A 24,553-nucleotide genomic window follows, 5' to 3' on the forward strand; every position below is an offset into this window, starting at 1 on the left:
ATTTCCTATATGACAAACCGAGATTAGAGACATTATGTAAATTCTCTGTGTGTGTACTACAAAGGGGCAGATGTTTGGCACAGCAGTTAAGATGCCACTTGGGCTGCCCTGGCCATGTAGCTCTAGGAACTTGTGGGCAGGCGGGTCCCCTGTGGGCAGTATTTCCTGGGCCTCCTCCTCCTCTGTGATTCCTTGCTGGCCCAAGGCTGGGTGAGGGGTGGGGGCCAGCAGGGGTCCCAGAGGGAGAGTAGGGCACCCCTGGGGACACCCTGCCCTCCCCTACCCTAGCTGACGCTGGTTCAGTCCCCAACCCTGCTGGCATGCATTGCACTTTTTGGTACTGTGGACCCTTTTGCCCAGCTGGCAGCGTGAGATGCCCGAGCTGCATTGGTGGTGGTGGTGTGGGGGGGGTGGGGGCGGGCTCCCAGGGTAATAGGCTTGGAAAACAAAACCTATCATGATCTTCATGGAAGAAATAAGGAACTTGATTGTGTTGTCCTGCCCAGAGAACAAAATCATCTTTACAGACCTAGCCTGGGTTGCTGCCTTTGAAAATATGTAGAGGTCAGTAGAATGTCAACCATAGCACAGCATGGAATTTCCAGAGAGGTCTGTCTTCCAAACCTCATAAAGAACAAGAACACATGGACTTTTGCAAGGGAGATTGAACTGGCCTGAGTGAAGGAGAGAATAATGTGTGCCCAACCTGTAACTAACACCAAGGAGGTCAGGTGGCCGAAGGTCTTAAATGAGGGACAGCCTTTCCCTGGTAACTGTGTGGACCAGAGGTTCCTGGAAGAGCTCCGGAAAAATATCTATGCTCAGAAATACCAATATTGGGCTGTAGTATTTGAGTCCAGTGTCGTGGTACAGCAGCTCTGTAGTGTCTATGTTTTTTTGTTTATTTGGTGGTATATGGACGAGAGTCTTCTGGCACCTCACTGGCTTTTTGGGACTGGCATGGCTTCTCCATTGATTGGGTACATTTTTTCAGTCTCATTGATGGAGGTGAAGGGTAGAAGAAGAGTGGGCAGACCCAGTGAGCTGACCTGAGGATGGCTCTGGTTTTCATTACTTTCACTTATGGTTCTTCCCCAGTGCTAAAGACCCTTACAGGATCTGTCAGCCCTGTCATCATCTATGCCATGTCAGTCTTCATGCTCTTAAGCCACCTCATCTTCTTTGACTATGGTGCCAGTGCTGCCATTGTGTCCAGCACGCTGTCCTTGAACCTGGCCATCTTCACTTCCGTCTACCTAGCCTCATGCCTTCGCCAGTCCTTACATGCCTTCATCATGGTGACATTTGCCATCTAGATTTTTGCCTTGTGACCCATGTTGCAGAAAACTCTGAAGGCATGTACCCCCAGCAGTTATGTGGGGGTCACATTGCTCTTGCAGTTTCAGCCTTGGGAGCCTGCTGTCCATTAGGGTCATGGGAGCCATTTCATGTCTCTGCCCTTTATACCTCATTCGCTTGCAGCTTTTTTTTTTTTTTTAAAGATTTATTTATTCGAAAGTCAGAGTTACACAGAGAGAGGAGAGGCAGAGAGAGAGAGATGTCTTCCATCCGATGGTTCACTCCCCCAGATGGCCACAGTGGCCAGAGCTGCGCCGATCCAAAGCCAGGAGCTTCCTCCGGGTCTCCCACGCGGGTTCAGGGGCCCAAGGACTTGGACTTGGATTGTTAAAGCAAGTTAACAGACTAGCCTTCTAACAAATAAAAAAAAATTGAAGGAAAAATTCCATTCTTGGAGCAGCAGACTGATGGGGAAGAGAACAGAGTTCAAAAGAAAAACAGAAGCAAAGGCATGGGTAGTGAAAGTACTTGTCCGTTGTGTCATTTTGTGGATGAAAAAGCTTCCTGCAGCCCTCTTGAAGTATTGCCTCTCATTTACTATTCAGTGTAACAAATGAAGTGGTGTTTCTATTCAAACAGTAACAGCACACACACACATTCACAAAAGATGCTACTTGAGAAGCCCACATCCCGTATCTGAGAGTGCCTGGATTTGGGTATCTGATCCAGCGTCCTGCAGATGTGCACCCTGGGAGACAGCAGGTGATGGCTCCAGGCCTTGGGTTCCTACCACTCACGTAGCAGACTCAGATTGAGATCCAGGCTCCTGACTTCACCCAGCTCCTGCCTTTGCAGACATTTTGGGAGTGAACAGCAATGGGAGGTCTGTTTCCCTCTCTCTCACTCTCCTCCCTCACCCCCTCTTTCTGTGTCTTTCATCATTCCACCAAATAATTAAAGAAAAAAAAAATAAGTGGCAGACTCAGGATTTAAACCCAAGTTTACCTTTCACTTTAAGCTTCTGTTTCGTTAATTTCACGTGGAGATTTGACATTTTCACTTTTTTCTCTAAATACCTTAGAACCTTACCCACCATTAAAGGCTAGTACAGATGTAACATACCTTTTCCAGTTGCACAATTCAGCATTACTCTTTCTGTCTCTAGGACACTCAGCATTCTCTTGGGTGATCACATCTTGTGCTCTGATTATCCCAGTACTTAATGTCTCTCCCTCACTGAACTGTGAGTTTCCTGAGGGCAGACATGGGGCTTTATTGTTGTGTCTTCTTGGCTCTTCCCAAGGTGCTTCACACCAGATAAGCTTCTGTGGGGGAAAGAGAAGCATCACCGTGCAGGTGGTGTTCTATGCCTCACTCTTGACAGAATGCTAGACTCACCTGGGAGATTTTTAAATCCCTATGCCAAGGCCCAAAACCATACCAAATAATTGAGAGTCTCTGGGTGTGGGATTCTGCCATTAGTATTTTTAAAAACTTTCCAGATGATTCCGGTGCACAATGAAGATTAAAAAGTAACAATGATCTAAAACCAGACTATTCAAAATGTAGTGTATATACAAGTTACCTAGACTGGAGGAGCCTGCATTTTCAAATGTTCCATTTTGTTTAAAAGGCAGAGAAAGAGATGGAGAACGAAAGAAAATGAATGAATGAATGAATGAATGAATGAATCAGTCTTCCATCTGCTGTCTGACTCACTCCCCAAATGCCCACAACAACCAAGGCTGGGCCACACTGAAATCAGGATTCAGGAATTTCATTCAGGTCTCCCACATGGAGGGTAGAGACCCAAGTTCTGAGCTATCACCTTCTGCCTTCTGGGGTGCACATTAGCAGGAAGTTGGATAGGAAGCTGAGTACCTAGGACTCAAGCTAGGTACTCTGATATGGGCTGCAAGCTTCCCAAGCAGCAACCTCACTGATTACTGCAGTCCCGCATTCCTAACCGTCTTCCAGGTAGAGCTCACCATGCTAATCCATGTAAGAGTCTGAGAAGCAAGGGTGAATATCATTCTGTCAACAACATTTAACAACTCCTGATGAAGGGTCGCTTATCAATATGAGTCTTTCAACAAATTACCTACCCTATGAGCATCAGTTTCCTATTCTGGCAGATGACAGGGTGAGTACTTTCACTACTACTCCTTTTTGTTGTCCAAGTAATTAGAAATATTGGAGAGGGTTCTTAGGATGGGAAGGAAACGAGGTTATACTACTGAACACATATGCTGCTCTAGGCACCATTCTTGGAGCTGACAACAAGAGTAATAGTATTTGGACAATTTGGATATGCCAGGAACCAAGCTAAGGATTTTAACTTTATTATTTAATAAGTTTTATTTTACAGATGAGGAAGCTGAAAATTAGTGAAGCTAAGTAACTGGCCCACAGACACACAGCTGCCCGTGTGGGAGTGGGATGGCAAGCTGGGCAAGCTGATGCCAAAGCCTGCGTCCTGGTTAGTACACGGCGAGCCAGTGCCCCACAATGCTTCCCAGGCTAGATTATCACTAATGCCCATCTATATAGTGGATTTTGGTCTGCCAGCCACTTCTGCTGTCTTACTTTGATCATCCAATATTGAGAATTATACCCCAAACAAAAAGTCTTGGCAGAAAGCGGAAGGAAGAGATATGTGCCAATTGCACATCTGAACACACACATCAGTGCTATGTGAACAGCGGCACCTAAAGATGGCATCATTTCATACGACATCCTTAATATTGGTTCACCATCTGCAGCTTAATTTCTCTGAAGAAATCCAATATGGCATTCAAAGTTTAGCAAAAATAGCCTAGAGACTTCTTCAGGTGCATAAATGCCGGCTCATCTAGGCCAAATCAGAAGGCAGAGCCCAAGGGCTCAGTGTGATTGGGAGGGAGAGCCGTGGGGATTAGTGATGAGGAGAGGAATTGTGGAAAGAACAGATGGGACTGGGAAGTATCCAGGCATTCTGGCAAAATGAAGTGCGCATGCAGCATCTCTGGTACTAACTGCATGTGTGTGTGTGTGTGCATGTGTCCACGTGTGCGTGTGTGTGTGCGTGCGCGCATATATGGGATTTGGCAAGACCACTGGGTATAGAAGAGAATTAGATGGAGGAGAAGGCTTTGGAAATATTCTGCATGCATCGTCTTCATTACTTCTCTTGTTGGCTCCACCTTATCTTTCACTCTGATGACAGTTGCCTTAACCCAGATGCCCCTCATTGATCCAGTCTGTAATGAGTGATCCAACTAGGGAGCAGGGCTTACCGGTGAGCCTCAGAACTCTCCTCCAGCTTCTGGGCATCTCCATCTGTCCACTAGGCCTGAAGGGACGATGCAAAGTGTATGCCAGCCTTGACTCTCTCCTTCATAAGCTGGCTTCTTCCCTCTGCTGCCTTAGCAGCTATAGAATCCCGAGTCCAAAGGGGAAACTGTTTCTGGCCGAAAAATACTGCCTGAGATTTTCTTGCTGCTAAGGCTGAATTGGGAAATGCCATCCATTGGCTTTCAAAGATGGAAAATGAAGTGTATCTGTTACAGAAAACCAACAGCTATGAACCACGTTTGACCCACAGCATCTTGATACTTTGGTTTAAAATGCACCCTCACTTTTGCGGTTGTAAAGCTTCCATTAGTATCTTGAAAATCACTATTTATAAAGAAAATTCCCAGTTGCTGGCTATGCTCCATTGATGGTTTCCCCTGTCAAATTTTCTTAAGAAAATTTAATAGCAGCACTGTGTGCTCAATCGAGCAGCTCCAAATCTTTACACCTGATGAGACAGCCCTTACTTAGGAAGCATGCCTGATGGGGCCCATTTCCAGAATCATTTTTAACCCCTCATTACTGATGTAGCTCTTGCATGTTTTTTTCTTTTGGGTTACTCTTCTCTTTTCAAATTAAGATCATACTGTCTAACAACACATATAGTTTTTTTTTAAAAAAAACAGACTTGATACATGTCTTAACTTTAATTTTCCTTATAATTCTGAAATTTGCACTTACTATATGTCCATTACATTTTTCTTCTGTGCAGAGCCCTGTCACCACATGTCAATACCACAGGGAACATGTTAATCTCTTTAATTGTCTGAAAAGAAAAGTGAAAAAAGTATATTCTGCGTGGCAGGATCTTGTGGAGCAGATAATATATGTGGGACTAACCAGAATGGGTGTGTGTGTTTTTCCTATTTTGAAGCACACACTTACAATTAACTGAGATTTTAACTTTCCTCCTTTTAAGACTTATGCATGTGGATTATTTTTTGTTGTTGTCTATTTCATGGGTAAAATACGCCAAACCACAGAACCTCTTGTTCCTCTTTGAGTGAACTGCCCACGTCCTGTACCACTGGCCCAGGGACCATTGAGTGAGGCCAGGTGAGGGAGCAGGAAAAGAAGTAGAAGAATTTTCTTGGAATGCTTTTTATTCTATTGTGGACTCTTGACAATGAAAAGAGGCTTTAGGCTATTCCTAGATGAGGATGCTGAGGCCTATGAAACGATGAGATCAACTGTAATTTCACACCAGTTACCGACAGAGCCAGTACTGGAACACAAGTCTCCTGGCTCCCAAGCAGGTGACTTTGCCAACCCTTGCATCTTCTGCTGGGCAGGCAGTGACAGAACTGTGGAATTAAATTCCCTGGTTTGAATTCTTCCAGAGTCTTTGGTGACCTTGAGCAAATTGTTTAACTCAGTTTCTTCCTATAAATTGAGTAAAAGTAATAGTTCATATTTCTCTGAAGTTTTAGGATTAAAGGAAGAATTAGAATTGGAGTGATGACATATATTAAATCTGTTCAAAGGAACAATGGAGGTGGATATTAGCACAGTGGTTAAAGTGCCACTTGGGATGGCCTGCATCCCATTTTGGAGTGCCTGGGTTTGAGTTCCAGCTCCACTGTCCATTCCAGCTTCCTGCTGATGTACACCTTGTAACCTAGAGATGATGGCTAAAGTACTTGGGATTCTGCCACCCACATGGGAGATACAGACTGAGTCCCTAGCTTTTTGCTTCAGCCTGACCCAGTTCTGAATGCTGTAGACATTTGAGGAGTAAACCAGAGGATGGAAGATCAATCTCTCCTTCTATCCTTCCTTCCCTTCTTCCTTCCCTCTCTCACTCTCTTTCTCTCTTTGTGTATATGGCTTTCTGTGTCCCTTTGCCTTTCAAATAAAATGAAAATAAATTATTAAATAAAAATAACTTTAAAAAGAACAAAGTAATATATGCTCTTATATTAGGTAGTATCTGAACTGTTGTCAGCATCTATGATACGATGTACGTTGACTGTATTAAATATTCCCTGGAACATTGTACTGAACAAATGCTGGATATTACTACATTATTATTTCCCCATCTTTCCTTATAAGTTAGGTAGAAATCAAGATATCCTATGGATTGACCACAAAGCCCCTGTGCATAAGATTTCATATGAAAAGTCTAGTCAACAACTCAAAATGTACTTCCCCCTCAAAAAAAAAAAAAAAAAAACCATCATGAATTTCACTAATGACCTCTAATATAATGGGGAAACACTAGGATTGTCCAATGAATGGAGGAGATCATTTATAACACTTTAAACGATACTGAGTGTTAGAGAAAACTGCATCCAAATCACCCTCACTCAGATTGTTACTTGGTACCCACAATGGGCCAGTTCTGTTTTAAACACCAGGAACACAAGATGAGTAGGATCTAGTCACTTTTTAACTTGTGTCTTAAAAGAAGAATGACTCTAATAAATAATTCAAGTAAAATGTTTGTGGTTGTAAAGAGCAGGATTTAGTATTCATATATTCTGCAAAGGTGGAGGGTGCTGATCTAGGTTCTTGGACTGAAGTAGTAGCTACCCCAGTCTCTGCCTTTCTGAAACTGTGATCTATAGGAAGACAGACAATAGACGAATCACGTGCAGTGTAGCAGAGGAGGAAGGGCTAAGCAGGTTCACTGAGAAGATGGACTTCCAGAACCATCTGGAAGGATGATGAGGGGCTTACCAGGTGGCTGACGGTAGGCACACAGGAATGCTAAGCAGAGGAAATGGGATATATGAAACACAGAGAGAGGGGGCCCTAATTGTAGCTTGCAGGGCTGCTAATTCTACTTAGATGTTTTAAACACCAAACCCAGCTTCCAACAGTCTTGGAGAATTACGCTGAAACAGCTAAGACCTGCACTGCTTCAAGTAGCACTTAAAGACAATGTGAATGTCGTGGCAGTGGATGACACAGGACTGAGGACACCCATGGGGACGAGAATCAGGAAGAAGAGGCCATCCTCAAAAGTGTCACTTCTCTGACCGTAACTACTCAGAACGTTTTGAGCAGGCAGCCACATTTTTGTGCTCGGGCTGCATCTCAGAGATTGTTAGAGTCTAGTCTCCACAACAAAAATCAAAAGCAGCCATTTTTAAAGTAATTGCATGGTTCCAGCCATGTGCTCCCCTCCCCCTTTTATTGAGTATCAGTCACTTAGGACTGGCGTGATTCCTCTCCTAAATTGGAGGTTTGCGTATGCAATTATATCAAATGATGTGTTTGTTTATATCTTCAAACCACATTCAAGCTTGCCTATGATTTTTCTTTGAAATTCAATTTCATCATGTCAGTCCCCAACTTACTGTCCCCAGTGGGTCTACAGTTACATGTGTGACGTCCACGCCTCTCACTTGCATGGATTATAGAATGGGATTGCCTGCCACACAAATGAGTCAGAAAGGTTGAAGAGGGAGGTTGCTTTGTTTTACCATCTTCCCTGTCCTCAGGCCAAAGGCATTCAGCTGAAGCAAAGTTGTTAAAAATGAAGGTGCAGTGCTGGTGATTTTAACTAATTTCTCTGGATGGTGAAGGCTGGCTCACTGCATTCCTAGCCCACTCTAAATATTAACAGTGCTGGAGAGGGCATTATGGAACAGAGTTAAGCTTCCACTGGGGCCACATGCAAACCATATCAGAGCACCTGCACGGAGTCCCAGCTACTCTGCTTCTGATCCAACTTCCTGCTAATGTGCCTAGGAGACAGCAGATGATGCCTCAGGTACTTGAGTACTTACCACCTGTATGGGAGACCCAGATGGAATTCCCGGCTCCTGACTTAAGCCTGGCTTGGCCCGGCCCTGGCTGTAATGGGCATTTGAGGAATGAACCAGCAAGTAGAAGACCTCTCTGTTTCTCCCTCTTTCTCTCTCTGTTTCAAACAAAAAAATCTTTTTAAAAAATGTTCTTGATTCCCATGGATGAAGATGATCACTGTACTCATCCAACTCCCTCACTTAGTGCCTGATTACTTTACTAATTATTCATATATTCATTCATTCATTCATTCATGTATTTCTAAGCATCTGCCTATTCTAAACGCGAAAGACATTTTAAAACTTAAAAGGTATATCTACCTTTTAGAGATGTCAGCGATGACAATTTGAACAGGTGGAATTAATTAAATTACCTAGAGTTCTGAGTCCTGGCTATAGATCTGTTTCTGTAACCCTGATCACAGTTCTTTGATTTATGGGGAAAATGTCATCTGGCTTAATACGTTTGATGGCCTTCAAAGGTGGCTGTCCACAGAACCTCCCCTTCACTGACGCATGCACCTGGCACTACTCAGAGCTGGGTTCTGTGTCCCTTCCCCTGACTCCTGACTGCCATTCCTGACAGGCCTCAACCAACAGAATGGGGGTGAAAGGTTCCCCTGGGCCTCACTGTTAAGACTGGCAGTTTCCCCCTTTGCTCTCTTGGAACCAACCCAGCTACCCTGCTGTATGGGGCTCTGGGCTGCCCTGCTGAAGAGGAAGGCCACAAGGGAGGGGCCTTGCAGATGAGCTATTGTGCAGAAAAGGAAGACTTCTGAGGAAAATCTGTAATGCCTCAGCCATGAGCCAGCACCCTGACCACCAGATACAGTCAGCCCCTGCCCCCTGAAGGCACCACCCCCAGCAGAGGAACTGCCGAGACAGCTGACAGCACTAGGAGTAATAATAAATCATTATTATGACCCAAAAAAATACCCTAAAAAAGCAGGAGCTATGATTTCTGCAGAATCTGTAACTGTTTTATTGATATGTAATTTGTATACAATAACATTCACCCATTTAAGGTACAGGATTTGATTTTTCAGAATATGTATTTATAGAATTCTGCAATCATTATCATAATCTGTGAGTTTGGAATATTTTCATGATCCCCCCACAAGAAACCTTGCACCCCTGAGCAGATGCTCTGCATCCTCCACCCCTCCTCATCTGTCTTCCTCTTTGACTTCAATTTCTTTTCCTTACCTTTTACCTTATGTCTATGAAAATAAAGGTGGTAGGAGCCCAGGGGGGGCCAAAGCCAGTAGAGATTTTTCTGTATCTTTCCCCCAGGAGCAGAACCTGCTTGGCTTTCTTGCAGGTCCTGGTCTATTGATGTGTGTGTTCTTTCAGACTCTTCAAGGAGCCTGCCCTGTATATATGATGGAACTTCAGGAAGTTCATGGAAAATGCAGTGAAAAGTGAAGCTGATTTTGATGCAAAAATATTAAAATCCATGTATATGCACAGTCTTTAAACAGTTCATGAAAGTGCATAGCATGAATAAGAACACATGGGGATTTCAAAAAAAATTTGCACCACAATAAACTTACTTTAACTGCATTTTCCATGAACTTTGTATAGTTGCCCACCTATGTGAAAACCAATGTGGAATGATAAAGGGTTCTGGGTAAACGTGTGGAGATGGAAGGAGACCACACTGTTTCCCCAGTCGCACGTGGGTACTGTGAAAACTGAGTGGATTCCCTAAGGAATTGCCCTCAGAACCATCAGGGGAGAAGTTCACCTCTTCCCTGTGCACAGTCACACCCCAGGGGTCAGCAGCCCCGTGACCTTGGTGCAGGGGAGCTGCAGTGACAGCAGGGTTCTCAGAAGGGCAGAGGGCAGAGGGCAAAGGGCACCTGATCTTTTGTGCCTAAAGAGCAGCTGGGTGGAGGCCCACAGGCCTTTCATTCCTTTATAGCCCCAGTGTAACAAGCATTCCTGCTCTTTGTGACCTCCAACAGAGGATGCCCCACCGCAGAGGGAGTGATCCTTGGTGAAAGCCTCTCCCGCCAGCCGCTCCTCACTTGGGAAGAGCCTCTGTGACATATGACCTTGTCACATAGAATGGCCTGAAAATGAAGGTGTCAGGTGGAGTGTTAAGCACCTCCTGCTACAACCCCAAAGACCCTTAATAATGGAAGTCACAAAGCTGTGTGCCCTTGTATTCCTTATCACCCCCACCCACAAGGACACTCACACATCTCCATCTCTCCCTCGCCTGCCCTCTACACCCCATACGTGCACACACTGAGCCCAGGGGTTGGATCCAAATGCTAGAGCAGCTCTGTTATTTCATTCTGGGCAAAAAAAAAAGTTAATAAAAAGTCATAGTGCGATTCCACAAAGGATAGAGGAATTAGATGGCACCTTCCTCTCAGAATCAGAGGCTGGTTCAGGCCTCATCAAAGAAAATTAGCATGAGGTAAATGAGGGTGGAATGGAGGGACAGGATCCGTGTTTGTTAAGTTCCCAGGGGATCCCTGTGGGCAGTTGGGAGCTCTCACTTGAAAACTCTGGCTGGCAGCCTTCTCTCCACCATCTCTGATGATACTTCACCTTCATCCAGACTGCCTGGCATCCACCCATTCACTGAATGAATGGAACTGTCACACACACCTTGGCTGCCCACTCACAAGACAACAGCCTCCTAAAAACACATTCTAAGATTTGAATATAATTGGTCCCTTCCATGGCCAATTTTGATAACACCATCAATGAGTTTCTGTTCTGTGTTTCAGGTAGGCAACTAGCTCAGCACCAAAGCTTCGGGATGGAAGGGCAGGCTCATTTCTGTGAAGTAACCCGTCAGTCTGTCTGCTAAGAAAATACAGACATGGGAACAGAGGATGGTAGTACGGGGCAGAGTATATTGGTTCCTTATCAGATGGGCACTGAGCTGTATTAAAAGGGGTCGGTGAAGGCTAAGACTGGAACTAAATTTGAAAAAATGTGTGTGTTGAATATAGATGAAAACAGTATGTTGAACATTTCATAATTGCTAAGAGAATAAACTTCAAAGTTCTCACCATAATAAAGTGCTGATTCATAGATACGTTAATTCAACGTAATAATCCTTTATGGTACACACAAATCACAGGAGCACTCTGTACCCCATACAAAACGTATATATCCGTAAATTGGCCATTGACAATACAAAGATTTAAAAAGGGAAAATGCGTGGGTGACACAGGGTGGGCCATATTCATTGCAGAGTGAATGCATGGATAGGCAATCCTTTGTGTGAGGGAAACATGGCTTTCCCTTCCCGGGAGAGCATACAGGTGGAGGGGAGCAGGGCCACCCCATGGGGAGTCATGTAACTGGGACTGGGGTATTAGTTTGAAGGTTTGGGGGAGTATTCATTCTCCTTTGGCCCCTTTGGCTTTCCGTGAAATCCATGTGCCTCCGCCCACCACTTGTGCCTCCGCCCACCACTTGTGCCTCAGGCAGATCCTTGAGGTCCTGCAGACCTGGGTGAATTCCTTTTCCTGCTTTCATGCACTTTGCCAGCTTTTTGTATGATTTTTCTCTGTGTTTGTCCTTACCAGTCAGAACATGCCATGAAAACTTCCCAGCCCATATTCTCTTCAGGGATGTTGTGGAATCAAGAAGTTGAAAATAAACTTGACCTTGTAATTGCCCATTTGACAGTCAGAATAATAAAACCCACAAAGGACAAATCACAAACTGGTGCAGTATCCTGGGAAACCTTGAACTTTGGTCTTCTCTTTCCTTCTTTTTTGTTTTTGTTTTTGTTTTTAGTCTCAAAGGGATGATTCATTTAGGAGAAATTCAGTTGGAAGCAAAGCTAGATATTTTCCATGTGGAACTTATTTTGTATAAAGGTTTAAACACATAAGATGACAGAATGAAATCTTTGTACAAGAGTTATTAAATTTGAAATAATTATGTATACAAGTAGTTATTACAGGAATAATCTTCTTTGTCAAGGATAACAAAAAATTATATAAGCATATAAAAGTTAAATAAGAAAGTGCTGTTTCATAGCCTGAATCTAATCAGCATCAACAGCCTATTAATTGTTCAAGAACTCTAAAGTCTTTAATGAGGTTCCCACTGTAGAATTTCAGTCATATGTAAATGAATCATTGAAACTCCTCATTATCAGAAAAACAATGGTGCTTTAGTGAGTTTTACATCCCCAAAGTGATTACAATACCTCAACTGTGGTAAGCAGAAGGGAAACAATTGTTTCAAGTTTTCTTCATAAATTTGGTTCAGGAATGATTTCTGAGACCATTTGATTGTCATGGGAGATTGAAGAGTTACCATTGCCCATGCTTTTCCTTTAAGCAGAATTGTTTGCCACACTCAGTACACTACTTGCCCCACATATTTAAAAGTCAAATATTCTGATTTCTACACAGGTCTGATAACAACAACTTCAAGGAAGCTGGATCGAGAACAGCAGGCAGAACATTTTCTGGAGGTAAGCCCATGGAGGTGTTCGTTAAAACTGACTTTTACTAAACTTCTGTAACCTTTGACATAAACAGGAGCTTAATGTGTTTGAACAGCCGGTTTGGAAATTGAGACATTTCTCTGGGGCTAATTGGTCTGGATTTGGGAGGTTTCTGATATATTCCGCTCATGATTCTTCTGTGTGTAAGGGTGACAGAGCAACCTTTGTGCTTTGCCCATCATAGGCATAGGTGTGAACATCTCTGGCGGGGTCTGTAATCGAAGAGAAAGTCCAGGGCCAGAGCCACTGTGGCCCCGCTGTGAGAAGGGGAGAACAGCAGTGCTGCAGGTAGAGTGACAGGCATCCCTGGGCGGAAGCCCGGCGCCCTCCCCTTTGTTTCTTTTGCTGGGGAGAAGGCTGAGGAGGAGAAGGTTGCTGCTTGATTCACTGCTCAAGATAACTATTTCTGAAGCCATAAAATGTTCTCCTATAATTCATTAAGAAACAGCAGCAATATAAACTCAAAGAGCATTATTTCTGGAGATGAGAAGAAAAGCACCATGAGGCAGAGGGTGAGAGAGTAGACGTGAGAGAGCCGTGCAGCCATCTTCGCCACGTGTGTCGTGTGTCCTTGATGAGCTTGAAGTCTGGGTGTGTGTTTGATGCTGTGATTTAAGTACAACCATGTGACGTGGACTGGATGGCAGTGCTCACTAGTTAGGGCTTGGTTAAGAGTCTACGATGTGTCTATGCTTCCAGAATGATCTTTGAGCCCCTAAAAAAACACTTAACCTCAGTCCACTGCTTCTCCTGACAAACCCACATTTGCACACACTTTGAAGCAAGCACTTCAAATCTTACGATGCAGTCTCTTGTGGTGGCCTCCTTTAAACCTGTTTGCCAATAATGACTTATGTAAAGGACACTAGACTGGGAGTCAGCACTCCTGAGGCTTGGAGCTCCCTAATATGATTTGCTTGACTCTTGGGTAATGCTGTTCCATTGCCCTGTACCTACAGTTTCTCCTGCTGTGAAATGTAGCAAAGAATTACTATTCCATATAGCCCAAAGAATCGCTATGAAGATCAAACCTTACATTTTGAATCAGAATATTTTTAAAACTCTGAAAGCATTATGCTTAATAAAGGATCATCATCATTATTATCATGTAGCACTATGATAATCCTTTTATAACATTGCTATCATCTCATAAAGATAAAAGACTCCAGGCTGCCAAAAAATAATTACAATAATTCTTTTTTCAAAATTATATTAATAAGCTGCAGTACCTAACTGGTCCAGAATTAGAGCAGATTCACCAGAAGAACAACACCTTATATTACATTTATGTGCTCTTTCTTTCCGGAAGTTGAGTCTGGGACACGTAGGGAGCCTGTGTTCTCAGATAGTTGAACCCATTACCTCCCAGCAGGAGGAAGGAATGCTTTCTCATTAGCTGGGACATCTGGCTGAGATCACTTACTGCTTTGTCCCTGCAAGGTAGTGTCCTCAGGAGGTGCTTTGTGCGGTATGCCTGTTTACAGGGTGGATCCCTAGTAGGGAAAAAAGGCAAGAGTGTTTGCCAGGTACATGAACGCCCCTCCCCAGAGCATCCTTAGTGGTTTCACCTCCTTCACAGACTTAACATAAGTATGCTGAATGGTATGTACTTTGGAATAACACAGATTGGGATCTATGTCAATTTTCCATACTTGGTATAATCTACACAGTGAGTAGGGGAGCATAGCCATTGACAAAATTACAGGGTTGTTGGGAAATTGAACTATAAAATATATGCAGCACTTTCAGCCCAGGCTCTAATGCTAAATAGGTGCTCATTGAGGTATAGGTAAAATTGTTTGGATTTTAGTCACTATCACATTAGTGATGTAATATCTCAACCCTTGTAAAGATATAACTTCATCTTCACACTGCAGAAGGAGCCCCAGGTTGCAACCATGAGCCTCAGCCTGTATGCTAGGGATTGCCTTACATCCAGGGAACAAAGAGTTAGCAGGAAGCTTGGAGAGGCACATCACAAATGAAAAGCTGCTATAACATAGGAGTGAGCTCTGTGGGGACACTAAGAGATGTGAATGTGACAGTGCCTGAAAGTGGGGATGTGATAGGCGGTGTAGGAGATGGCATTTGGTCACGTGATGCCAGGACTCTGTTCAAGAAGCAGAACCACAGCCATTGTAAGGACATATATAAGAGTAGAATGCGGATGATGAGAAATCAAGTTCGGAAAACAAATGGGAGGTGGGGGCCGGGCTGTGGAGGAGATTCTGATGTTTTCTCCAGAGTGCAATGGAAAGCCATTAAGCAGGGGTGACAAATCTGATTACCATTGTAGTGACAATGTTGGGCTGGGGCAAAGCACCCATGGCAGTGGGGAGAATGTGAGGAACTTCTGTAGAGATCCAGTTGAGAGAGGACGGGAGGTCAAGAAGGGATCTGTCTAATGCAGATGCCATCATCATTCCAGCCAACAGGAAGCAAACCAGCTGCTCTAAAGTGTGCAAAGTGGAGGCTGTTAACGCTGTAGGTCATCTGAGTCCCACCAGCTTGTCCTCACACATAGCACCTCATTGCTCTACCTAGATCCCAAAAGTGTACAACACATATGCTGTCACGTGTGTCAAATGTCCTGCTCAGGCTTCCAAACCCAGCTGAATCTCAATCCTTGCATTCTCTCTCCCTCTCCCTCTCCCTCTCCCTCTCCCCCTCCTCCTCCCTCTCCTCCTCCTACTCTCTCCCTCTCTCTCTCTCTATTCCTCCCCCACACTCTCTCTCCCTCTCTTTCTCCTTCTCTTTCTCCTCTCCCTTCTTCCCTCCCTCCATCCTTTCCTCTTTGTCTCCCTCTTTCAAATCCCAGCCACATTGTATTTGTTTTATATAACAGTCCTGCAAGACTTTGAACAACCTTCATTTTTTTTCTGAGTGGATCATGAAAGGAATATTGCTTTAATTTAACCTCACAAAAAATGAGTGATATAATATCCTTGAGAATGCAGAATAGAATCCTCTGTTGTACACAGATTTCTGTATCTGCTGATATGTTTTGTGATTTGTAAGGGCTGGGTGTGGGTAATTAGCCTCCTGGAGAGTGTTTAATTGCCAAGATAACCTTATGCTCCTCTTAAACTCATGTTAACCTTCTGACTCTATTTCATATCTCTCCTTCCCAATAAAATAAAGTTGACTCTTCTTGAAAGGGCCCATTTAGAAGCTGACCCAGAAGGTACACTTCTGAATAAGTAACCAGGAGGGCATGAAAGACTAGTTTGTAGTTTGCTCTTCCCATGATAGTTCACTTTAATTGCACATTGTATGTACATTGATTTACGGTATGTAGTTTGTGTACAGGCTGTAATAGTTTTTGATTCTGCAGAGCATTTGCCTTAAATCTATGACTGTAAAAGGAGAGTTGTCATTATCAGAATCCAAAGGACTTGCTAAAGCAACAGGAGCAGCAGAGAACTGCATGCAAATTCACAAGTACAAGCTTATACTTCTTTGTGAATTCCAAGTGTTAACTCTTGACTGGTTTGGGAGTCTGTTATGTGAAAATATTGGCTTGATCTTCTCTCCCTATATATAAAATGCAAAAATACTTGGTTTTCAGATTATTGAAAATCACATACATTTCTTGTTAGCCACTTATGATTAGCGAGGAGGTTGCCTCACACACATGCAGACCTGATGATGGACAAGTGAACGAAATAGTCAGCATTCAAGCTTAGTGGTTGTGACTTTAGCCCTGGTGACTACTTCATCAGAGAACACATCTCTGAAATAGAGATTAATTGCTTTACCCCTGCCTTATGGTATAATTAGTTGCATATATTGTTTTCTCAACTACTTAATTAGCTGATTAAGCTTCCCATTGGCATGAAATTTGACTTTTCATGATAGTGCATAGAGGTAGTATGTGAAAGCTTGGAGGTTAATTTCAAACAGGCCTGAGGTTATGTGTGGTGCTGTTCACACAGTTTAGACAAACTGTTCACATCCTCATCTGTAAAATGAGGATAGCAATTCCTACCAAAGGGTTGACATAAGAATGCAATGAAATGACAGCTAGAATATACTCAGAATGTCATCTGTTAGGCAGGACAAGTTCCATCAATAGTGGGACTGTGGTCAGCACAGGCTGTGTTGGGGTCTTTGTATTCAGAGCATCTGGTTCTGTATCCAGAAAGCAGTGGACACCGATAAATGCTGCATCAGTGAATGATTACTCTCAGGAAACTTTATCTCATCCTTAAATGAGATCATGGAGAGGGCACTTTGAGCGCATAAGACAGATCACAAGTTTAGAGACAGGAAGAAGGAATGTTGCACCTCTTTCCATCTTTATGAGCTTTTCCAAGTTAAATTAGCTTCTATCTGTTTGCTTATCTATGAAACAGGGTTTGTAATAATACCTACTCCATGGATAACCTGTAGAGAGGGAGTGGCATGCATGGACCCACAACCCTGTTTTCCTTCACTCTTTCTCATCCCCCTTTTCTCCCCTTGTCCTCAACAGATAAATTGCCAGTTCCCTTTCTTTCCCTTTGCCAGCTCCCATACTTTAAATGGTTTATAGCAGTTTTATGATTCTAAAAAGATACAGCTACCTAAATAATCCTACAGTCCTGGCTTAATTATGTGTGAATCTTTATCTTGCTTGCTGAAGGAGTATTATTTTGCCTCCCTTTTGATCTTAAAATGCTCATCTGTTCAGGGCGGGTTGGTTCTGATAAAAGTCTCCTAGAGAGAACAGAGAGTATTTTATTTGCAAATCAAACAAGATGACAAGGCCCAGTAACCAGTATAAAGACAGCAGATGAGAGATGATGTTGTATGTGTGCATATAACTTGGAACAGCCTAGAGATTGTGGTCAGATTTTATAGAGAAGTAGGTGTAAATATCAAAACACATTATAGAGGAGTACGCGAGAGCTGTAGGCATGTATATTATTTAGTATCTGTGCTTTTAACACACTCATCCATCTTCCACTGTAAGGTACAACTCATGTGTCTGTTTCTCCGTCCTGTCTGAAATCCTCACCTTTTTTATAGTTTTATTTTCTAAGGAAAAAATACTGCTGTTCAGTAAGTTTTTATAGCATTTCCTCCTGCCTTAGGATGCAAATTGATTTCTTCAGTGAGTGTACATCCTTAGTGGTTTCTTAGTTTGGTGAGAAACATCTGCTTTTGAAATGATGACAGTTCCTGGTGGAGAGGAATTGGAGGCCAATCTCAATCCATTAAGCAGTCCATATTTTCATGATTTAACTCCAAGAGAAATGGAATTTTCCCTCATTAGGCTCTTCTTTTGGCCGCCCTTAAGAAACTGCATGAGGTATCCAAAAAAAAAAAAAAGCGGTGCACCCATGCATGGGAACAGCAGCACGTACCAGTGTCAGCCTGAGGAGGGACATCACCACCACTCTTGTCTAGCTCCCAGGAGAGTGTTGCATACAACTGTGGCCAGTAACCGCCAGGTAACAAGCCTGCTGACGGCCCTCCAGCCTCTCCTCCCATTCTGTCTCTGTGACTACCCCTCCGTGGGCCTTAGTGTTCATATTCTTGCTGTATCAGCTTCAATCCATTAATGGAAATTCACTCTTTCTGGGTTTTCTTCCTTTTTTAAGAGCTTTATCAAATGCCTCTTCTGGGTCCTGCATTGGGCCAGGTACCAAGGTTATGCTATTGGAGCTAGCAGGCTTTTTCCACCAGACATTTTTGTCTATTAGGGTAGGAAGCTCTGAAGATTATGTAAGGAGATAATTTGGTTAACAGCCATCTTGTAATCAAAAGGCTGTTTTTCACCCATATCATCCAAACTGTTTCCTTCCAATTATACAGATGGATAAAGAGACCTAGAAAGGAGGAAAGGCCCAACATCATACAACCTCTTCATTGGAAAGTCTTGGGTTTAGGTCTTCATCTTTTCCTAGAACAGAGATGGTCCTTAACACCTGTCAGCACATTGCAATGTGGCAAATTCTATCATCTGTTCCCAATCTGGTTGTATAGTACCAGATGGACCAGGTGTCAGCTCAGTGCACCCTCAGGGATCAGTGTCTACCCATCGAAAAGGAGGCTTCCTTTTATGCTCTTTCATTGTCTAGCCATCACCCTTTCAGCTCTGTCTCAGAGGCTAGGAATCTGCCCTTTCCTGCTGGCCCCACTCTAGACAGCTCGCTCTGCTTCCTGAGCTCCAAGCCAGAGTCTGCACTTCAGACCCCAGCATAGACTCTGGCAAGGAATGCCTGTAGAGCAGGTGCTGTGGACTGACTGATGTACCTCCAGAATTCACGTTACATGCCAGCACCTCCGACTGTGACTGTATTTGGAGATAGGGTCTTTAAAGAGGTCACTCAGTTTGAATGCAGTCATTAGGGTAGCCCCTAATCTAATCTGACGGTGTCCCTGTAAGGAAAGGAAATTTAGACACAGACAGGTAGAGCGGAAGGCGACCTGAAGCTGCAGAGAAGACAGTCATCCACAGGCCAAGGAGAAAGGCCTCCTAAGAAACCATCCTGCCAATGGCTTGATCTTAGACTTCCAGCCTCCAGAATCAGGGAAAGAAAAAGTCCCATGATGTAAGCCACTCTGTCTGGGCGACTTTGCTGTGGCACCTGTAGCAAACCAAGTAGCCATACCGCCATTTCCTGGCCTGCCCGAGGCCCTGCTGACCCAACCATCTCACAAAGCTACCAACATGCATCAGACCTAACAAAGGGACTGGGACAACTACAGTTAAACCACGAGAGAATAAAGCTTCCATGTAAGCACACTCATTTCCATCCTTCCTGTGTCACGGAAAATGCATCTCCCAACTTAGACTTCTGCACAGACGGCACCCTCGTGGCTCCTGCCTGCCTCCCAGCCCCGTGTCCTGGGGTCTCATTCCTCTACCCTGTTCAGCAGGTGTTTTTCAACCCACGCTCCCAGAAATCCCAGACTTTTACCCACAAGAGTCATTCCTGCCCAGGAACGAACCCCTCCCAGCAGTACATTTCACCATACCAGTCAGCGGTGGCCTTTGGTACTCCAAGTTCAGATAAACAAGGAGTATTGGTGGCGGTGACCATGGCAGTGGAGATGGCAGAGGCAGTGTCCATGATAATGGTGGTTTGCCCATAGGGTGAGAGTGCAACTTGCCATTCATAATCCTACGGAATATTCCAGGTTGGTGTAGACTCAAGAATGTTCCTTTTTGACATCATCCCAGCCTTGTGAATGGCTGCTGCACCACTTAACTTTCCCAGTTGACCAAAGACTAAATATTGAATCGAACACAAGCAAAATTTTCAAAGCAAAATATTAAGTTTCAGAGTTAGTACCTTCAAAATAGAGACTGTAAGGTGCCCACAGGGCCAGACAGGTAATTCAGAGAGGATCATTTCTGCAGGAAGCTGGGGACAGGAGTGGTGGAAGGTTGATGTGGTGGGTTTCTCCTGCCCCTTCTATACAGGTTCAGTCAGCAGCAGGTAGAGAAGTAGGCTGCACCAATAGCATCAGAAAGCCTTTTTGTTTTCCCTAAAAAAAAAAAAAAATCAGATTTGCATGCCAAGTCTCCCTTTATCAAATGCTTAAAACTCCACTTTTTAAAACCAGTAGAAGGCAATGAGCCTCTGTTTTGTAACATTTGATACAAAGGAATATTTCTTTTCCTACCTGCCTTATAATTTGCCATCCTCTCACAAAAAAGTAATTCACACATTTTGTAGAATGGAATTAGTTTTTATTTTCACTCCGCATGCTTTCTAAATAGGCCCATAAAAAATAAGACAGGATCCCATGTCTGTGTCTTAAGAGATGCTGTGAGATGGGAACTGATGGCATGTGGGTACCTGGTTAGGCTCTCAGCCCAGTGCTGTCTTCACACCGCACCAAGGAAGCGAGAGGAGGCTTTGGGCACCTGGATTACATAGAGGTGTGTGGATGTGTTGTCTGTTCTGTTTCTCACTAGCGACAGTTCTTCACTTTACAACCTTGCTTATCTGTGGACCTGGCTAATAATTTGCAGGCACACATTTATACTAGGAGATCTGCCTGGAAAGAAGAAAAAAAAAAGTTGATTCCATAAATAACCACCTTTGATTTACCTTTGTGTGAAAAGTTGCATTCATTTTGTTTCCTCTTAAATCTGAACGCTGATTAGTAGAGCCACCGCAGCTGAAACCTGTTCACTTGGAGCTGGGTCGGCCTTCCATGCAGCAGCTCTGTCTGCAAATGGAAATGAGCCGGCTTTGGTGGCTCTGCTCAGCTGCTCTGCACAGGCAGATAATTGCTGCAGGCAGGTCACAGCTTGTTGAGCTGTGCACACAGGCTGTAGGGAGCTGAGGTTCTGCTTTGTTTTCACTTGTGAATGCTTTCCAAATGTGGTGCTAGGTTGCTGCTTCCTGTAAGTCTTCCAGGGCAAGCAACTGTAAAATCCCCGAGGCTTGGTTGGGTTCCTGGGGGAGTGGAGGGTAGGACCTCTTACCCGGAAGGTCTTGTACCAGACAAATGGCTTATCCCTTCTCAAAGAACAGGCTCAGGTTTCTCTGCAAGCTCTGAGCACTCATGAGAACGCCCAGTTGTAAATTACACATCCCAGGAGCCCACCCTGGCTTCTCCCCACCTCATGCCACATGCAAACACTAATTCAAATCCGATCTCGGGGTTGGATGTCAGAGAGAAAACTGTGAGACTCTTAGAGGGAAACCAAGTAAATCTTCACACCTTCATTGATGGAGGCTTGAAGAGGGTGCCCAAGGATGCTGAGCAGTCCAGTGATGCTAAATTGGCACTCCGCTATTCGCTTCTCCAGCTCCTTTCCTTTGTGCTGCCTTCCTAGTTTATTTTGTGCAGCACGCTCTCAGAGCCATGGAATGACCTGTCCAGTCCAATTTCAGCTGGGCCCTTCAGAAGCCCATACCTAACATCAGACAGGGATGACCCAGTTGAGCTCCTGGAGTCTATCTGTGGGAAAATAAAGAAATACAGCAGCCGCAGACTCAAAACATGAGATGCAACTCCAGGGCCCCTATTAATAATGGGGAAAAACTGCTGTGGTTTGCTTCCTGACGACACCAGGCAGCTTTGTTCAAATAAGCTGTTGTTGCAAGACCTCTCTAGTCACTTGCTTTTGTGGCAGACCGGGGGCTACCAACCTCATTTATTTTGTGGCAAGACTCGTTTAGTGAAATTCTGAGGAGTTTGTCAGCATAAGGATGCAGAGAAAAATAAGTCAAGAGGGCTTTAGATGTCTGAGCCAAGGAAAATAGATAGCATGTTGGGACAAATATCATCAGTTCCTTCAAAATTGGAAAAACCTATAATAACCCTGGCAATTTTATTTTTGGAACGCAGTACCCCATGTGTTTTGTATGGTTATTCGATCTGACTCAGTGAAAAGTAAATATCTCCAATGTAACAATGTCCTAATTTTATATTCTTTATAAAGTTTTTGCCGGAGTAAGCTTGTACTGTATGTACAGGTTAAGATGGCCAAAACACAGGAGGACCTGGCCACTCAGTAACTGTGTGTCCCTGGGCAAGTTTTTAATCTAAACCTCAGTCTCCTCAAATGTAAAATGGGGACAGTAACGAGACCTTCTTTAGGGTTGAGTGAGGATTGGGGGTGTTGCAGGTGCACTGCACATATTAAGTGTTTAATATAGGTCAGCTGTTATGATTAGAAGCTTATTGTGGCTCCTTCTGAATCAGCCTTCTTGTGACAGAGTTCAGAATACTTGGGACATTATGTTATGCATTATATTCATATGGATGGCTCATAGCAACTGAATATACTCATGGTGCTTTAGTAACATAGTCTCACATGTGCCTAGAGAAGTTTCTGTAGCATGGTATGAACTCAAATAATTCCTTCCTTCCTTTTCTGAAGAAGAGCCCAAAGTTTCAGGGATTTGTCAGCTTCTATTTGCCGACACCCAATTAAATGAACTGTGGCCACATAAGTAACAATAACTCATTCTCCTAAGCAGGTTAATGAATCAACTCTGGGGCTAGTGTGTCTGTGACGATCTCTGGAGCTCCTGGCTGGACCTGCAGTCCCCCTTCCTTTCTAAGCCAGAAGCTGAGATGGTGACCAAGCCATCCAAGGCTCAGATGGCAGAGTGCAGCACTCTCAGGAATCTAGTAGCTCAATAAATTAGTGCGTCTGGAGACTAGAATGGGACAGACAGCTCATTTCTCCAGGTCAGCCATATCCAGACCCATCCAGCCTTGTCCCTAAGCCCTGAGCTTTTCCTCAGAATCATTACCCTTTTAATGTCTCAGATTGTATGCAGTTGTTATTAAACCAATAACAACAGATACTATACTTGATGTTAACCAAAAGGCCAAGAAGCTAATATGTGTATAGTAGTTAATGCAGTAAGTGTGTTTAGTATTTAAACACCTAATGGGACTTTTTGCTGCTTCATTCTGATGTCATTATCTCAAAATTGTGTAGAAATAATAAATTGAATAAAGGATTCAGGAGTGTTCTCAGTAGAGGTAGTGCATAGCATGGCTGATATCCAGCAACAGATACCATGACTCAGGTACCACCTGCCTTTAGAGCATCCTCAGCCCTGTTAGCAACCTGCAAGATGAGCTCCGTGGAGATTGCACATCCCCTCCCTTCCTGCGTGTAGCTTTGGGTGCAGGTCATCCTAAGGGGAGGTCACAGTGAAGGATGACCTTCTTTATAACCCCAGCACCTAGAATGGTGTTAGGTGGCATAGTAGGCATTCAGTGAATGTTGGCTGCAGTTATGCTTGAACTTCAGGTAATCCATAAAATAGTTAATCCATGCTCCTCAGGGTAGAGGTCTGTACTGCCCAGAGAGCCACAGAAAGTAAGCTGAGCATGCAGAGGGTCCTAGGCTAGCAGAAGCTGTCAAGGTATCCCTGGGTGCTGGCTGACAGGCAGGATGGTGGAGGGCTTCATCCTATTGCATCCCAGTCTGCAAAGCAGCTACTTAGCAGCTCACAATTAGAGCCAAAAAACAGTTTCTAAATCAATTTTATCTACCTGAAATCTGTCATTCCTGGGAGGTCATAAACATATTATTCAGAAGGAGATCTTAGATTTGTCAGTAAGTACCTAGTTGTAACTCCTGACATGCCACCATGCACATTTTTAAAGATTTATTTTATTTAAAAGGCAGCTTACAGAGAGACAGAGCGGGGTGGGGAGTGGGGGGAAGACAGATCTTCCATCTGCTGGTTCCCCAAATGGCTGCAAAAGCTGAGGCTGGACCAGGCTAAAGCGAAGAGCCAGGAGATCCATCTGGTCTCCTTTGTGGGTGCAGGTATCCAAGCATATGGGCTGTCTTCCATTGCTTTTCCAGGTGCATTAGCAGGGAGCTGGATTAAAAGTGGGATAGCAAGGACTCAAACTGGCACCCGTGGGGTTCGCCAATGTTCCAGGCAATGTCTTAACCTGCTATGCCATACTTTGAAATCCTAAAAATTAGACATGGGGCACAACTTTGTGCTGATCTATACTTTGCATTATGTAGCTAAGACAAAATCTGCTTTGGGGCACCTACTTTCAAATAATATAGGAAAAGGTCCATATTTTCAAAAATGTGAAGTACTCAGAAGTTATCCTCTTCTTTTTTAAGATTTACTTACTTATTTGTAAGGCAGATTACAGAGAGGCAGAGGCAGAGAGAGAGAGAGAGAGAGGTGTCTTCTATCCTCTGGTTCACTCCCCAAATGGCCACAACAGCTGGACTGTGCCA

General features: G+C 43.9%; 1 protein-coding gene and 2 pseudogenes across 7 annotated transcripts in view; 2 read left to right on the forward strand and 1 right to left on the reverse strand.

Annotated features, from left to right (window-relative positions):
* FAT3 (FAT atypical cadherin 3) overlaps positions 1–24,553 on the forward strand; it is a 687,279-nt gene that overhangs the window by 476,241 nt on the left and 186,485 nt on the right. For all 7 annotated transcript variants that reach the window (XM_051850343.3, XM_089312010.1, XM_089312007.1 and 4 more), the window contains one exon: positions 12,779–12,840. In XM_051850343.3, coding sequence (XP_051706303.3) covers positions 12,779–12,840 — 62 coding nt within the window. The remainder of the gene's footprint in view (positions 1–12,778; positions 12,841–24,553) is intronic.
* Positions 694–1,500, forward strand: LOC149128492 (phosphatidylinositol N-acetylglucosaminyltransferase subunit C-like; annotated as a pseudogene).
* LOC149128493 (U2 spliceosomal RNA) lies at positions 23,076–23,174 on the reverse strand (annotated as a pseudogene).

The sequence above is a fragment of the Oryctolagus cuniculus genome, chromosome 1 (assembly GCF_051225735.1).
Source record: "Oryctolagus cuniculus isolate XC-2025 breed Fujian yellow rabbit chromosome 1, ASM5122573v1, whole genome shotgun sequence".
Classification (NCBI taxonomy): domain Eukaryota; kingdom Metazoa; phylum Chordata; class Mammalia; order Lagomorpha; family Leporidae; genus Oryctolagus; species Oryctolagus cuniculus.